The 18,655-nt window shown below is 43.2% G+C and overlaps 1 protein-coding gene across 1 annotated transcript in view; it reads left to right on the top strand.

Annotated features, from left to right (window-relative positions):
- LOC140475906 (cytosolic carboxypeptidase 2-like) overlaps positions 1 to 18,655 on the top strand; it is a 73,203-nt gene that overhangs the window by 32,428 nt on the left and 22,120 nt on the right. The window contains exons 8-11 of the mRNA XM_072567833.1: positions 1,693 to 1,793; positions 4,737 to 4,864; positions 6,279 to 6,345; positions 11,320 to 11,388. Coding sequence (XP_072423934.1) covers positions 1,693 to 1,793; positions 4,737 to 4,864; positions 6,279 to 6,345; positions 11,320 to 11,388 — 365 coding nt within the window. The remainder of the gene's footprint in view (positions 1 to 1,692; positions 1,794 to 4,736; positions 4,865 to 6,278; positions 6,346 to 11,319; positions 11,389 to 18,655) is intronic.

The following is an 18,655-nucleotide window of genomic DNA, read 5'->3' as shown; positions in this document are numbered from 1 at the left end:
AGCAGTGCTAACCACTGTGCCACTGTGCTGCCCACTTTTAGTCCCACTAATTTCTATAGCATTTTTACTTTACTATTATTAATTGTTAGATTATTAGACTCCAAGTTCATCTTTATTTCTCGATTGTTTGTGTTTTTACTTTGAAAGCAGATGTATCTCCCTGGCATTTTTGTGATAATTATTATTTATCCTATCTCAGTCTTTAAGGGACTGAGACTTACATGATCTGTTCTCTTCATTTTACACACTTGTAGAAACTCTTAGAATTTGGTTTTAGTTTAAGTGAATTACATTCTACATTCTCTCTATTCATCAAATTTTTGTCATTCTTTCTGCATTTCTAAATTCAACAAATCCTAAAGTTTACTAATCCTCTGGATTATGTTACAAACTCCTTTTAGAATCTAATATATCTTTGACCACTTCAGGCAACCACAGATGATCACTTTTGTGACAGAGTTTTTATTGCTTAGTGAAATATGTATTCATAGAAAATTTGTATGTTTATTAACATTTTTGGTTATGTCTTTCTACCTTTTAATCTGATTTCCCAACTGACACTACCTAATTCACTCCTTCTGTGGAACTAATTGGATTTATTTAATTTAGATTATTTAATTTAATTGGAATTAAGTGTATTACTTTGAAATTGAATGTGAATGTTTTTGCAATTATGATCTCTCTTTGTGGGAATTTCCCTTTATATGACATTCCTAACAATACATAATACATTGTTAATTATGTATAACACCAGATCCATAGCAACTTAGACCCTTGTTGAGCCCAGAACATACTATTCTAAGCAACCCTGAGTTTGTCATTTTATATGAAGATTAAAATGACTGTTAACGTATGCAGGAGCCTCAAAAACATATTTAATTTGCAGTCCTACTACCTGAATATATTGTGGCTTTCATCTGTCTCCCATATCCTTAGGGAAGTATTTGTTTCCACCTTGGCCCAGACCACTAGGTGGTGCTTTGATCAAAGTTAAAAATCACACAACACCAGGTTATAGTCCAACAGGTTTAATTGGAAGCACACTAGCTTTCAGAGCGACGCTCCTTCATCAGGAAGCTAGTGTGCTTCCAATTAAACCTGTTGGACTATAACCTGGTGTTGTGCGATTTTTAACTTTGTACACCACAGTCCAACACCGGCATCTCCAAATCGTGCTTTGATCAAGCGCGCATGGTGAGATGCATGTCCCAATATATTGCAGTTCTTCTGGTGTCACTGAGTCAAAGTCTTGGGTGTCCATCCCTAATGGTAGTCTGTATTTGCCTACAGTAGAATGACTGCAGCAGTTCAACAAGAAAACTCATCAACTCAAGGGAAACTAATGATGGGCAATAAATGCTGGCCCAGCCAGTGATGCCCACATCATATGAATGAACAGAAAAAGAAACCTAACTGAGGATGTAGAAGGTGCTTGTCTTGGGGAGTCTGTTCCAATTTCTTTAGCCTTGTCCCCTTAAAATCAATGGTCTTGCAAGGATAGGCAGGTGCTCAATTCCAATAGCCTATCTGACAAACACCTGGTTAAGGAATATTAGGTTGGTGATTCAGTTCCCAGTTGTTCCAGTTGGATTGCCAGTGACCATATGGTGGGAGTCAGTCCCCATTTCCTCCAACAAAGCAACATATTGAAAATAAGCTATTTGAATCTTGACTCTGATTGTTTCATTGCAGGGAACAGTGGGGACGTCCATTTCAATGTAAACGATCTGGAATCAGTGGGCTTTGAGTTTTGTGACACCCTGTTGGACTACTGTGATCCTGATCAGTCCAAGGTAAACTTGCAGAATGGAAATGTATTGGTGTAGCCTGCCTGTATTAATTGTATTCAAATGCTCATCTTATTCAAAGGGCCATCAGCTCTTGGCAAGCAGGACTTCTGCTGCTGAGATTCTGAATCCTGGAAGGCCTGACCATTTAAGTGGCTGCCCCATAAAACAGACAGGAATTTCTCACCAGTTCTCCAGCCAGTGGGCAAAAACATTCACAGTTCTGTTCAATTCAGGCCCCTGTTATGGGATGAATTTTGAATCTTTTAGTTTTACAATACACGTGGATCCATTTCATAGACTGGATACTCTGCCAAACCAGTCCAGAGACTGTGTCAGACTTTGTTTTCAAGTTTAATTGAAGGACCTTAATTGTAGAGGTGTCTTGAATGATGTTAAAACAATCAAAGTAACTGCAAACATTTTAGCCTTTAATAAATCCGAAATGAGTTGAGTGTTTAAATTGAGGGAAATATTCAGAGAAGGTAGCAATGGGAGAGAAGGGAAATGATTCTATTGAACCAATTGCATATGACTCAATGATACTGCATGGTGGCTCAGTGGTTAGCACTGCTGCCTCACAGCACCAGGATCCCATGTTCGATTCCAGCCTTGGGTGGCTATCTGTGTGGAGTTTGCATATTCTCCCCATGTCTGCATGGGGTTCCTCCAGGTGCTCCGGTTTCCTCCCACAGTCCAAAGATGTGCAGGGCAGGTGAATTGGCCATGTTAAATTGCCCATAGTGTTAGGTGCATTAGTCAGAGGGGAAATGGATCTGGGTGGGTTGCTCTTCGGAGGGTCTGTGTGGACTGGTTGGACCGAAGGGCCTGGTTCCACACTGTAGGGAATCCAGTCAAGGTTGCAAATTCAAGTTTCACTCTACAGTCGTAAACTTGAATCCAAGCTGACTTTTCAGAAGGAGTATTGAAGGAGTACTGCACAGTGAGGTAAAATCTCTTGAATTAAGCATCAAACTGAGGCCATATCTACCTTCTCAGATGAATCTAGGAGATTCCATCGTATTAGTGAAGAAAGAAGAGAGGGGAACTACCTGCTCCCTGGCAGATCCCTCAAACCAAATCACTCAGTTTATCTTGTTATTTTTTCGCTGTTGCTTGTGGTGCATTTCCTGCATTACAAAAGTCACTACTCTTTTCAAAGTGCTTCATTGTCTGTTGGGGAATTTGGGATGTTGTGAGATCAAGGAAGTTGTCATAAAAATGCAACGTTTTTTTTAATCAACATCTCAAATACATGGAACATTTAAGTGACAGTGTGAACACAAGGAAATGGAGAACTGAGAAGGATTATTTGCTCTTTCAAACCTTTTCCTTCACTGGCATTATACAATCATCCCTGTCATTGAATCAATATAATATGCCTATTCTCTCTTTGAGAAGCATTTGCCACTTAATTTTTTTTACCTCTTCTGCTGAACTCACTTGCTCCTATGCTCCGGTACCTGGCATTTTCACACGATAAATGTGGTATGGCAGAAAACTTGATGTGTTGGGAGGAGAGCAAGATCAAAGACTAAAACAGTCCAATCTTCTTCCCACAATCTACACTAGTGTACATTCTGTTACTGAAAGGAAAACAAGCTTGCTTTGCTCATCTCAACTCCAGATAATGAGGCCAATTTTATCATCAATATAGTAGCTCTAAGGATGTTTTGGATAAACACAGATTGGAACATCCTATGGCTTTTTTCCACACTGCAGAAATTTTTTTTTATCAACTAATCTATGCGGGCTTGAAAAATGGTCATCAAAGTGCCCCCCCCCCCCCCCCCCACCCGTCCCTCAGATTGAAATCAGACTCCAGAATGTAAACTTCTTCTGATGGAAGATTATTGACCTGAAATGGTGGCTCTTGTTCTCTCTCCACAGATGTTGCCTGACCTTTACTTGTGTTTCTTATAGAGTATTTTTGCATGGACATGTCCCGCACTATTAATTTCATTGTCTACCCATCTTTACATTGTGACACTTCACTTACCAATATTTTTCCAATCTCAAATCCTAATATCTATTGACCTCACATCCCAACTTTTTCCCAACCTCACATCCCAACGTCTTCCCAATTTTACATCCCAACAACTACTGACCTTGCATCCCAATACATTCCCTATCTCACATCCCAAAATCTACTGACCTTACATCTCAACATTTTTCCAATCTCACATCTCAACATCTATTGACTTCATAGTTCAAGATATGCCCAATTTCACATCTATTCCTTGGATCCCTGACTATTCATTCCAAAACCTGTCAAATCTCATATTTCACACATTCATCAACCAAACCAAGTCAAATTCACATCCCAGGTTTTTCTTTCTAACATCTATAGAACCTCAGTTCCAATATCACCAATACAAAATGTGTCCATGTTTATTTCCTGAACCCGGGTTCAATTCCAGCCTCGGGCAACTGTGTGGAGTTTGCACATTCTCCTCGTGTCTGCATGGTTTCCTCCCACAGTCCAAAGTTGTGCAGGTTAGGTGAAATGGCCATGCTAAATTGCCCAGAGTGTTCAGGGATGTGTAGGTTAGGTGCATTAGTCAGGGGTAAATATAGAGTAAAAGGGTAGGGGAATGGGTCTGGGTGGGTTACTCTTTCGAGGGTCTGTGTGGACTCGTTGCTCTAAAGGGCCTGTTTCCACACTGTAGGGATTCTATGATTCTATAATTCTATTGTCCCAATATGTATGCAGTCTTGTTTTCTAGACTATTATTTCAAATCCCAACGAACATCATATCTCCTCTATCATAACTTGTTCCCACAAGAACAATATCCATAGGCTATATCCACATTACTTTCAGCCTTTTGAAAAATACAACTTCATTAATTTTAATACCTTGTGTAGAGAACAGAGTGTAGAATAAGCTGTTGACTTCATTTCCCCTCATTTAATGAAGTGCATTTTTTGATTCTTTGTCTCCTCAATAGTACATCCAATGCAAAAGGCAGTTGCAGAACCAAATAAAAGAACATATTGCTGCCAAAATGGAGATGTCTGGTACAAAGTATGATTCTGATGCATCGCTGGGAGATATCCTATCCTATATCGAATCCAGGTACGTGACAATATCTTTTACTGATTATAGTAAAGGGCACTCTCTCCTTTGTTTACTGGGCATCTATCAAGTTTCCAGTGTTTCCTTGAGGACCACAGTATCTTTCATATTTTCAGGGATTTTAGAACACTTTAGACTATGGCCAGGTCATTGCCCAGACTGGACATTCGATTCCTCATGTTGTGAGTTCTGGGTCCTCAACTTGCCAAATCAAATATGAGCATTTCCCTCTACGTGGAGGGAATTATTATATGAAAGCTCAGTTTACATTGCTCCTGATAGTATTCAGATGTTTAAAAATAAGGACATACTGGAGAAACTCAGTAGGTCTGGCAGCATCAGTGGAGAGAGAGTCACTATTTGGAGTCCGCTGTGATTCCTCTGCTCGGTTACCTGGAGGATAAATGATGAGGGAATAGCACAAGATAGACAAAAATATTTTGCCAAATACATGGGGTTGGTACCTTAGGATCATGTTCAAGATAGACAAGTTTAGCATTTGCCTCGCCCCTCCTTCCTTACTGAGGGAATCAATGCACATATTTGGGAGTACCGCAAACTGCATCAAGCAACTTACCAGACAGACTTGCTGTTTCTTCAGTGTTACTGGGTCAATATCTTGGATCTCTCTCCCCAACAGCATGTTGGGTGCTCCACATTCCAAGGACTGCAAAACTTCGAGAACGCAGCTCACCGTCACATTCTCAAGAGCATTTAGCATGGATGGTTGCAACACCCATGTCCAATGAATATATTTTTAAAAAAGTTATCCCGTGAAATAGCTGTGGGCACATTTACTGCATCACTTCCATTGCCCAATATTACTGTCTGTTGAAACCTCCCGAACAGACCTGTGCAAAAAGGTGGCACAGTGGTAATATCACGGGATTAATCATGCAGACACCAAAGACCCGGGTTCAAACCCTTCCATGGCAGCTGGTAGAATTTACATTCAATTCATAAATCTGGAATCACCACTGTGGTGGTGACCATGATAACTATCATCAATTCTTGGGGAAAAAAAATGATCCGGTCCCCTAATGCTCTGCAGGGAATGTAGTTAGGTAACACCTGTCTGTAGGTACATCCAGCTGCCATCCTCCTTGGTCTGGTCTATGTGTGATTTCAGGCCCAAATGAATGTGGTTGACTCTAAAGTGCCCTCTATAATGGCCGTTCAAGTGTTGTCAGTAATGGGCAACAAATGCTAACTTTGCCAATGATGCCTACTTCCCATGAAAGAATAAAGGAAACAGTATGGCGCTCCCTCAGTACTATATCAGTCTAGAATGCATACTCAAGTCTCTTGGGCTCACAACCTTCTGACTCAGAGATGAGAATGTTATTCATTGAACCACGAGTGACAATGTGGAGAATGGGTTGTCAAATGTTTATTAGCTCTCCTCTCATTTCAGCACCACTGGTTCAAACAGTTCCGAGTCTGATGACCAGTCTTTGCATTTTGGAAGAAAGGTCCACCAGGTATGTACTGAATGGTTGGATAAGATCAGGACAGAACATAGAAACGTACAGCACAGAACAGGCCCTGTGGCCCACAATATTGTGCTGAGGGTTAATCCTAATGTAAAGTAAAATAACTTAACTTCGCACCCCTCAACTCGCTGCTCTCCAAGTGCATGTCCAGCAATCACTTAAATGTCCCCAATAACTCTGCTTCCACCACTACCGCTGGCAACACATTCCATGCATTCACAACTCTCTGGGTAAAGAACCTTCCTCTGACATCCTCTCTATACCTTTCTCCTAATATCTTAAAACTATGACCCCTCATACCAGTCAATCCTGCCCTGGGGAAATGGCTCTGGCTATTGACTCTATGCATTTTTTTCATTATCTTGAATACCTCAATTAGGTCACCTCTCTTCCTCATTCTCTCCAGAGAGGAAAGTTTGAGCTTATTCAACCTCTCTTCATAAGGCAAGCCCTCAGTCCAGGCAGCATCCTGGTAAACCTTCTTTACACCCTCTCCAAAGCCTCTGTATCTTTCCTATAGTAGGGCGACCAGAACTGGACACAATATTCCAAGTATGGTCTCACCAGGGACTTGTAGAGCTATAGCAAACCTCGTGGCTCTTAAACTCAATCCCCCTGTAAATGAAAGCCAAAGCACCATATGCTTTCTTAAACAACCCTATCCACTTCAGTGGCACACCCAGATCCCTCTGTTCCTCCACACTTCCCAGAATCCTGTCTTTCATCCTATATTCAGCATTCGAGTTTGACCTTCCAATATGCATCACTTTGCATTTATCCAGGTTGAACTCCATCTGCCATTTCTCAGCCCAGCTCTGCATCCTGTCTATGGCACACTGCAGCCTGCAGTAGCCCTCAATACTATCAACGGCACATCCAACCTTTGTGTCATTGGCAAATTTACTAACCCATCCCTCAATCTCCTCATCCAAGTCATTTATAAAACCTACAAAGAGCAGAAGTCCAAGAACAAAGCCCTGCGGGACCTCACTCAACACTGACCTCCAGGCAGAATACTTTCCATCTACACCACTCTCTGCCTTCTGTCAGCCAACCAATTCTGAATCCAGATAGCCAAATCTTCCTGTATCCCATACTTCCTGACTTTATGAATGAGCCTACCATGGGGAACCTTATCAAATGCCTTGCTGAAGTCCATACACACCACATCCGTTGCTCAACCTTCGTTGACCTGTCTTGTCACCTCCTTAAAGAACTCAATAAGATTTGTGAGGCATGACCTGCCCCTCACAAAGCCATGCTGACTGCCTTTAATCGCACTGTGCTTTTCCAAATAGTCATAAATCTTATCCCTCAGAATTCTTTCCAAAACTTTGCTGACCACAGACATAAGACTGACTGGTCTGTAATTGCCAGGGATTTCCCTATTACCCTTCTTGAAAAGAGGAACAACATTGGCCTCCTTCCAACCCTCCGGTACGACTCCTGTGGAGAGTGAGGAAGCAAAGATCTTCGCCAGCGGCTTAGCAACCTCCTTTCTCACTTCCCAGAGCAGCCTGGGATAAATCTGGTCTGGCCCTGGGGACTTATCAATCTTAATGTTTGCCAAAATTTCCAGGACATCAACTTCATCAATCTTGATCTGTTCAAGCCTGTCTCCCAGCTCCTCAAAGCTCTCATTCACAACAAGGTCCCTTTCCTTAGTGAAAACCGAAGCAAAAATCTTGTTTAAGGCTTCTCCTATCTGCTCAGACTCCACACACAAGTTCCCAATACTATCCCTGATCGGCCCTACCTTCTCCATGAGCATTTTCTTTCGAGCATAGAAGGCCGAGAAGGGACCTCAGTGAGATGAATAAGATTATGAGAGGCATGGACTGGTGGATAGAAATTCCCTCTAGTTGAGGGGTTGATAACAAGGGGAGGGGGGGGGGGGGGGAAGGCGGGATCATAACTTTAAGGTTATGGCAGGAGATTTAGAGGAGATTTGAGGAAACATCTTTTTCACCCAGAGTGTGGTGGGAATCTGGAATGCACAGCCAGGGAGGGTACTGAAGGCTAGAAAGCTCGTAACCTTCCAAAAATACTCGGATGAGAACTTGAAGTGTCATAATATTCAAAGCTATGTGCCAAGTTCTGGAAAATAGGTCTAGTGCAGATTGAGAGTAGTTTTTGTCAGTGCAGACTTGATGGGCTGAATGGCTTCTTCTGTACCGTATGACTCTGCGACTGTCTGATTATGCCATGGGAAGATTGGTCCTCTGCCTAAGAAGTATGTTGATTTATATCATCCCTTCCTCTACCTTTTAATGGCACCCATTGGTTTACTGTAGTGGTCCCCAATCTTTTCAGTATCAAGGCACAATTGAATGAGTCAAACAATTCCATAGCACACCCCCTTCTTTTCAAGTCTACGCATGTGCTGCTCTGGAGGCTTGTGCTAGCCCAGTCAATCAGGGCCCCTGCTGTCAGAGATACTGCCTTCAATAGTAGTCATAAAGGCTCCAGAGGAGATCAGAGGCACAGACACTGCCTCGATGCTCAGATAAGCAGCACAACTTCCAGAAAATTCCACAGCACACGTCCCACCTTATCGCAGCTCACCAGTGTGCTGTGACACACCGGTTAAACACCACCAGTCTCCTGGCGAATGGTATAGCCAGGTGTGCCACTGAATAGTCCACATTAATGGATTAGTAGAGTCTAGCTGAATAATCTTGAGGAATGACACTTTCACCGAATAAACACATTTTAAAATGCTTGGGAACCATCGAGAAATCCTTGAAGCTGTTTGCATGATGGTTCGTAGTCATCTAATTGTTGGGTGTTGCAAGTAATTGTTGCAACCATGTCACATCCATGTAGAACTCAAAGGAGTTGAGGAGATGGCTTCAGGCACAGTTGAAATGATATGGAAGGTGGGGAGAAAGTAAAAATAGTCTCAGCAAAATGGTCATAAACTTATTGTTCAGCATTCAAAGATTGGAGGATGGACATCAGGATACACATTCAGGGTTACAATGGCTTGGTGGTATAATTACAAGGCTGTTAATCCAGGGACTCAGCTAATGTTCTGGGGGCCTGGGTTCAAATCCCATCACAGCAGATGGTGGAATCAGAAATCAATTTTCAAAAAATCTGAAATTAAGTATCTACTGATGATAACGGAGCCATGGATTGTCATAAAGGTTAAACTCGATCAATAATGTCCTTTAGATAAGTAAATCTGATCTGGGTCTTAATGAAATTGTAGTCTTCCTCCTAGTCTCTGCTGAGTTAGTTGGTTTTAGTAAGGCACCATTGAGGAGTTGCCCTATTAATACTTCCGCATCCCAAAACTGATGAGGGAATAATCACTTGAAAGTTTCCATTCATAGTAAACATTGTTAATGTTTTGGTGTTGAATAAGAAAGGACTGTGTCAAGGACATTAGACCGCAGAAACACTGAAAGTGACAGGTTGGGAGCAGAGTGAAACTAATAAGGTTTACAGTATCCTAGTTAAGAGAGTGGTGCTGGAAAAGCATAGCAGGTCAGGCAGCATCCGAGGAGCAGGAGAATAGACATTTCATGCATAAGTTCTTCATCAGGAATGACAGTTGATCACATTGAAATGTGTAAGATCCTGAGGGGAGTTGATAGGGTGGATATTTCCTCCTGGGAGAACTGCATTTAGAGGACACATTCCTGATGAAGGGTTTATGCCTAAAACATTGACCTTCCTACTTCTCGGATGCTGCCTGACCCACTGTGCTTTTCCAGCACCATACTTGTTGATTCTGACCTCCAGCACCTGCAGTCCTCACTTCCTTGTTAACAAGCAGATGTCTTATTCTTCAACTGTGTCCTCTAAATGCAGTTCCCCCAGGAGGAAACATTCACCTTATCAACTCCCCTCAGGATCTTACACAGTTCAATGTGATCAACTGTCATTCTTCCCAACGTTAAAGGGTACAAACCCAATCTGGCTGTTAGCTGTTGCAAACTAAATCTCTTGCTGATGCTCAGCCTTTTAGCATCTGTGTGAGGAGGACACACCGAAAGGATGCAGGAAGCTTGGGAATTGTATCCTAAGCCTCCTACCTCTTGGGAACCATCGAGAAATCCTTGAAGCTGTTTGCATGATGGTTCGTAGTCATCTATTTGTTGGGTGTTGCAAGTAATTGTTGCAACCATGTCACATCCATGTAGAACTCAAAGGAGTTGAGGAGATGGCTTCAGGCACAGTTGAAATGATATGGAAGGTGGGGAGAAAGAACGACTTGAACAGAAGGTCTTAGAGAGAGTTCCAGTATTTGGGGATGAAGGTCCTGCCGCTGATGGTGCAGACGAAAAGGAATGCACGGTATCAGAGTTCAAAGATTGGAGGATAGACATCAGGATACACATTCAGGGTTACAATGGCCTGGTGGTATAATTGCAAGCTTGTTAAACCAGGAACTCAGCTAACGTTCTGGGGGCCTGGATTCACATCCCACGACAGCAGATGGTGGAATCTGAATTCAATGTTCAAAAAATCTGAAATGAAGTATCTACGGGTGATAATGGAGCCATTTGATTGTTGGAAAAAAACCTATCTGGTTCACTAATGTCCTTGTGGAAGGAAATCCGCCATCCTCATCTAGTCTGGCTTGCTTGTGACTCCAGACCCACAGCCATGTAGTTGACTCTCAACTGCTCTCTGAGCAATTTGAGTAGAGCATTCACCCTTTTGAACCTTCTCCACCATTCAGTGTGATCATGACTGATCATCCAACTCCGTCCCCTGTTCCCACTTTCTCCTCATACTCTATGATACCTTTAGCCCTAAAAACAGTGTCTGGCTGAACTGTTGTAGCATTACAGTGTGATTGTTGTAAATACCTTTGTGTTATTCAGAAGTCTCGATTGGGGCATATTTAAGCTGAGTATTTATAGAGAGACACACTGGCTTTGATGATGAGAGAATTTTGATAACAGTACTTGAAGAAACCTTATCACCTTTTTCTCTTTTATTTTGCAGCATGTGACAAAAAGGAAGAAACAACTAAAAACCAAAAAGCAGAGACAAAATTCCTACTTAATCCGAAAGGTGATGAATACTGAAAAGCAATACCAGGTGGGGATTCTTAGAAAGAGAGAGAGATACAGACAAAGGCAGAGAGATAGAGGGAGGAACATAAAAAGGAAGAGATATAAAGGGGAATAGAGTGAAAGAGAAATGAAGAGCAAAAGATAGAAGCAAACAGTCACACACAAAGAGATAGTGATAGAGAGAGAGTAACACAGACATGTTGTATACAAACACGCGTAAGGAGATGAGAAGTTTTTGTTTTGTGTGTGTTTTAAATGAGTAGTTCTTTTAAGTCAGTTGTAATCTGGAATGTGTTTCCTGAAAGGGCAGTGTAAGAAGTTTCAGTCATATATATCAAAGTGAAATTGGATACATAGTGAACATGAAAAAATAGGGAAAGAGCAGGGATAATAGAAACAATTGGTTACTCCTTTCAAAATGTTAACACAGACAAGATGGGCCGAATAGCCTCCTTGCTGTCGGATGCTCTACTAAGAGGAAAAGGAATGATATAAAGTATGAACTGCATCAGGCGGTGAGGAATCCATCAAAAAGGAACATTTAACTTGGTCTTATCCTTACCAATATATCAGTTGCAGATGCATCTGTCCATGAAAGTATCAGTAAAAGTGACCACTACACAGTTCTTGTGGAGATAAAGTCCCATATTTGCATTGAGAATACACACACAGCAATGTGGTGACTCTCAACAGCCCTCTGAAATGGCCGTGTTTCAGTTGTTTCAATCACGACAAAGTCTCAACAAAGAAATGAAACCGGATAGACCACCCGGCAAGGACCAAGGCACAGGAAAGGCCAATGGCTGAAACAGACCTGTCGAGCCTGTAAAGTCCTCCTCACTAACATCTGGGGGCTAGTGCCAACATTGGGAGAACTCCCTCACAGACTAGTCAAGCAACAACCTGACGTGGTCACACTTATGGAGTCATATTTTACAGACAGTGTCTCAGACCCCACCATCACCATCCCTGAATATGTCTTTTCTCACCAACAGGACAGACCTAGCAGAGGTGGTTATACAATGCTTTAGAGTCAGGAGGGAGTTAAGATCATAAGACATAGCAGCAGTAATTAGATCATTTGGCCCAGTGAGTCTCCTCCATGAGTCTCAATCATGGCTGATAAGTTTCTCAACCTCATTCTGCCACCTTCTCCCTTTGATGTCCTTAACAATCAAGAACCTAAATATTTCTGTTTAAATATACTAAATGATCTGGCTTCCACAGCCTTCTGTGGCAATGAATTCCTTATATTCACAACTCTCTGATTGAAGAAGTTTCTCCTTATCGCTATTCTAAAAGGTATTTTCTTTACTCTAACGCTGTGCCATTGAGTCCTGCTAATGGAAACATCTTCCCAACATTCAATCTATTCAGGCCATTCAGTATTCTGTGAGCTTCAATTAGATCCCCCCTCAACCTTCTAAACTCCAGTGAATATAGTCCCAGAGTCCTCCAACGTTCCTCATGTGTTAAGCCTTTCATTCCGGGGATCATTCTCGCGAACCTCCTCTGGACCCGCTCCAGGGCCAGTACATCCTCCCTGAGGTATGGGGTCCAAAGTTGCTCACAGCATTCTCAATGTGGTCTGACCAGAGCCTTATAATGCCTCAGAAGTACATCCCCGCTTTTATATTCTAAAATAAGTTCCAACATTGCATTTGTCTTCCTAACTATCACCTCAACCTGCAAGTTTACTTTAAGAGAATCCTGGACTAGGACTCCTAAATCCCTTTGCACTTCCAAAATCTGAATTTTCTCCCCATTTAGGAAATAATCTATGCCTCTATTCTTTCTACCAAACCTCCTACACTCTCACACGTATTCCACATGCCACTTCTTTGCCCACTCTCCAAACCTGTCTAAATCTTTCTGCAGCCTCCCCATCTCCTCAATGCTACTTGTCCTTCCTCCTATCTTTGTATTATCTGCAAACGTAGCCAGCATTCCCTCAGTTCCTTCATCTAGATCATTAATCTATAGAGTGAAAAGTTGTGGTCCCAACACCAACCCTTGTGGAAGACCACTTCTCACCAGCTTCCATCCTGAGAAGGTCTCTTTTATCCCCATGCTCTGCCTTCTGCCAAACAGCCAATCTTCTATCCATGCTAGGACCTTGTCTCTAACACCATAGGCCCTTATCTTACTCAGCAGCCTCCTGTGAGGCACCTTGTCAAAGGCCTTTTGATGTCCAGGTAGATAACATCCACTGGCTCTCCTTGGTCTAACCTGTTGACCTCCCCTTAATGAAACCATGCTGACTTTCCCCTATTTTACCATACACTTCTAGGTATTCAGAAATCTCATCCTTCACAATGGACTCCAAAACCTTGCCAATGGCTGAGGTCAGGCTAATTTCCTGCCTTTTGCACTCCCCTCTTAAACAGAAGGGTTACATTAGTGATTGGACACTTCCCAACTTCAGTGAAAGATGACCACGAATACCTATGTCCTTTAGAACTCTGGGGTGTAGTCCATCTGGTCCAGATGATTTATCCTTCAGACCTTTCAGTTTTTCTTCCACCTTAGACTTGGGAATGGTCACAAGACTCACTTCTTCCCCCTGATTTGCATGAATGTTTGGCATGTTCCTCATGTCTTCTACAATTAAGACTGACATAAAGTGCCTACTCAGTTCCTCCACCATTTCTTTGTTCCCCATTACTACTTCTCCAGCCTCATTTTCTGGCAGCTCAATGTCCACTTTTACCTCTTTTTTGCCTTTCAAATATCTAAAGAAACTATTGCAATCTTCTTTTATATTACTGGTTAGCTTACCCTCATACTTAATCTTCTCTATCCTCATTTCTTATTTAGTTGTCCTCTGTTGATCTTTGTAGGCTTCCCAATTCTCTGACTTCCCATTACCCTTCGCTGTATGATATGCTTTCTCTTTTGCTTTTATAGTATCTCTGACTCCCTTGTCGGCCATGGTTGCCTTGTCCTCTCTTTAGTATGCTTCTTTTTCCTCAGGATGAATTTTTATGTCCATGCCGAATCACTCCCAGAAACTCCTGCCATTGCTGTTCCATTCTCTTTCCTGCTCGGCTCTTCTCCCAGTCAATTCTGGTCACCTCCTCTCTCATGCCTCGATAGTTACCTTTATTTAGCTGTAATACTGTTACATCTGATTCCAGCTTCTCCCTCTCAAATTGCAAAGTAAAGTTGCCCTGAGAGACCACAATATTGACTCTGGAGCCATAGAGCTCATGGTTGTGGGTTAAACATGAACAAGGAACTCTCCCGCTGGTTACCAGGAATCAATACTCCTCCATGTTGAACAGCACTTGGAGGAAGCACTGAGAGTGGCAAGGGTACAAAATGTACTCTGGGAGGGGATTTCAATGTTCATCACTAAGAGTGGCTCAGCAGCAGCACTACTGATCGAGCTGGTCAGGTCCTAAAGGGTACAGCTGCTAGACTGGGTCGGCAGCAGGTGGTGAGGGAACCAACAAGAGGGAAAAAACATACTGGACTTCATCATTCTTAATCTGCCAGCTACAGACGATACTAACCATGACAATATCGCTAAGTCTGACTTCCACACAGTCCTTGTGGAGACAAAGTCCTGAGTTCACATTGAGAATAACCTCCATCAAGTTCTGTGGCATTGTCACTGTGTTAAATGGGACAGACTTCACACAGATCTAACAACTCAAGACTGGACATCCATGAGGTGCAGTGGGCCATCAACAGCAGCAGAACTGTACTCCAGCACCATCTGTAACCTCATGGTCCGGCATATCCCCCACTCAACCATTACCATCGAGCCAGGGAATCAACCCCGGTTCAATGGAGAGTGTAGAAGGACATGCCAGGAGCAGCACCAGGTGTACCTGAAGGTGAGGCATCAACATGGTGAAGCCACCAGACAGGACTATTTCCATGCCAAAAAGGATAAGCAGCAAGTGATGGACAGAACCAAACGATCCCACAATGAATGGACCAGAGCTAAGTTCTACAGTTCTGCCACATTCAGTCATCAATAGTGGTGGACAATTAAACAACTTATTGGAGGAGGAGGCTCCACAAATATCCCCATCCTCAATCATGGAAGAGCACAACACATCAGTGCAAAAGGTAAGGCTGAAGCATTTGCAGCAATCTTCGACCAACGCTGCAGAGTGCATGTTCTATATTTGCCTCCTCCAGTAATCCCCAGTCTTTAGCCAATTCCACGTGATATCAAGTAACAGTTGGATGCACTGAATACTGCAAAGGCAACATTCCAGCAATAGTACTGAAGACTTGTGATCCTGACCTTACCACTTTCTGTCTAGTCCTTCCAATGCACTGGCATCTTCCTGGCAAAGTATATAGTTGCTCAGGAATGTCCTGCACACACAATCAGGAAGAATCCAACTTGATCAATTCAGTCTACTCTTGATCATCAGTAAAGTGATGGAAGGGGCCACCGACAGTGCTATTAAGCAGCAGCTGCTCAGCAATAACCTGCTCAGTGACGCCCAGTTTGGGTTTCACGAGGGTCACTCAACTCCTGACCTCATTACAGCCTTGATTCAAACATGGACAAAAGAGCTGAATTCCAGAGGGGAGGGGAGAGTGACAGCCCTTGATGTCAGGACCATATCCAACTGAATGTAGCATCAAGGAACCTGAGTAAAATTGGAATCAATGGGAATCAGGGGGCAAACTCCGTGGGCGGCACAGTGGCACAGTGGTGTGGGCGGCATGGTGGCACAGTGGTTAGCACTGCTGCCTCACAGCGCCAGAGACCTGGGTTCAATTCCCACCTCAGGCGACTGACTGTGTGGAGTTTGCACATTCTCCCCGTGTCTGCGTGGGTTTCCTCCGGGTGCTCCGGTTTCCTCCCACAGTCCAAAGATGTGCAGGTCAGGTGAATTGGTCGTGCTAAATTGCCCATAGTGTTAGGTAAAGGAGTAAATGTAGGGGAATGGGTGGGTTGCGCTTCAGTGGGTCGGTGTGGACTTGTTGGGCCGAAGGGCCTGTTTCCACACTGTAAGTAATCTAATCTAATCTAAAAAAAACTCCCTGCTCGTTAGAGTCATGCCTGACACATAGGAAGATGGTTGTGGTTGTTGGAGGTCAGTCATTTCAGCTCTAGGAATCTCTGCAGGAGTTCCTCAGGGTAGTGTCCTCAGGCCCACCATCTTGAGCTGCTTCACTAATTACCTTCTGTCCATCATAAGGTCAGAAGTGGGGATGTTCACTAATGATTACACAATGTTCAGCACCATTCATAACTCCTCAGACAGGGAAACAGTCTGGACAATATCCAGTCTTGGGCTGACAAGTGGCAAGTAACTTTGGTGCCACACAAATGCCAGGCAGTGATCATCACGAATAAGAGACAATCTAACCACCACATCTTGACATTCAATGGTGTTACCATCACTGAATTCTCCCACTATCAATAGCCTGGGGATAATCATTAACCAGAAACTCAACTGAACTCACTACATAAATGCAGTGGCCAAAAGATCAGGTCTGAGGCTAGGGATCCTGCAGCAAGTAACTCGCCTCCTTACTCCCCAAAGCCTGTCCACCATCTCCAAGGCACAAGTCAGGAGTGGGATGGAATGCTCACCACTTGCCTGGATAGGTGCAGCTCCATTAACACTGAAGAAGCTTGTTCACCATCCAGGGCAAAGCAACCCACAATTTGAGACCGCATCCACAAACACCCACTTCCTCCATTACTGATGCTCAGTAGCAGCAGGGTGTACCATCTACAAGATGCACTGCAGAAATTCACCAAAGATCCTCAGACAGCACCTTCTAAACCCATGACCACTTCCATCGAGAAGGACAAGGGTAGAAGGTACATTGGAATACGACCGACTGCAAGTTCCACTCCAAGTCACTCACAATTCAACAAGAACAGAACAGTTGAGGCCCTTGGGTCCTCAGTGTTGGCAGTGGAATAGGGCTTCTGTGACCAGGGCTCATCTCCTCAGTCTGCTTTTCTCTTTCATTTCTTTTATTTGTTTTCTCTCTTGTTCTTTTTCTTTTCTTTCCTCTCTTTTATTTTACTTATCACTTGGTGACAGCAGCAGTGAATGAGCTCACCACGGGCTCGAGTAAGGCCCAGCAGTGTCTACTCATGGCAGTGGCATCAGAGTTTGGGTTCCCAGTGGCTTCTGCATGGTCAAGGTGATCCTAGTGCTGACTCATGGCTGCTAAGGCAGAAGAGAGTTCGGGTTCCCGGCAGCATCTGTGTCCAGCACAGATTCCCGGTGGTGGAGGCGGTTTTGGTCCCAGTATGAGACCCTGCAGCATTAACAGCGGCTGCATCAGCAAGATGGGCCCAAAGGGACTCATGTCAGTGGTGGAGTCAGGTTTGGGTCACTGTGGTACCTGGTGTCGGTGGCATCTGTGTTGGTGAAGTCCATAGAGGACTCATAGTGGCATAAACATCAGTGGAAGTGAGATGGTGCTGAAATGTAGCAACTTTCATTCCAAAAGCAACATGGCGAAAGGGCTTGTGCCTGGCCACCAGGCCCATGATGGAACTGTTAATAGAAAGGACTGTAAAACTGAACACATGTTCTTTATTTCTTTATTCCGCTACCTTTATCTTCTATATTTTGATTTATTTTTCTGTGCTTTAAGATGATAGCAAAGGGTGGTGACACTATACAACACATATTTCCCCGTGTTTGCGTGGGTTTTCTCCAGGTGCTCCAGTTTCCTCCCACAATCCAAAGATGTGCAGGTTAGGTGAATTGGCCATGCTAAATTGCCCATAGTGTTAGGCGAAGGGGTAAATGTGGGGGATGGGTGTGGGTGGGTTGAGCTTCGATGGGTCGGTGTGGACTTATTGGGCCGAAGGGCCTGTTTCCACCCTGTAAGTAATCTAATCTAATCTAATATTTTGTAACAAAACACACATGACAATAAATAAACTAAATCAAATCAAATCATCTTGATTCAGAAATATACTGCCATTCCTTTACTCTCACTGGGTCAAAATCCTGAAATTCCTTTCTTAGGACATTGTGGATCTACCACAGCACATGGACTGCACTGGTAGAAGAAAACAGCTCAACCCCACTTCTCAAGGGGCAACCAGAGATGGGCAATGAATGCTGGCCCAGCCAGCGACACCTACTTCCGATGAGTGAATTTTAAAAATCTCTCCGCTGATTGGAGTCATACGTGGCACAAAGGAAAAAGATTTGCAATGGTTAAGGAAAATATTGGTAACAGCAGCAACGTGCGCCATCTTCAAGATGCAACAATTATCAAGGCTCTTTTGATAGCTCATCCTTACCCATGACCAC

This window comes from Chiloscyllium punctatum, chromosome 4, assembly GCF_047496795.1.
Source record: "Chiloscyllium punctatum isolate Juve2018m chromosome 4, sChiPun1.3, whole genome shotgun sequence".
In the NCBI taxonomy this organism is placed as follows: domain Eukaryota; kingdom Metazoa; phylum Chordata; class Chondrichthyes; order Orectolobiformes; family Hemiscylliidae; genus Chiloscyllium; species Chiloscyllium punctatum.
The sequence above is the reverse complement of the archived record's forward strand: the minus strand, read 5'-3'. Positions and strand labels throughout refer to the sequence as shown.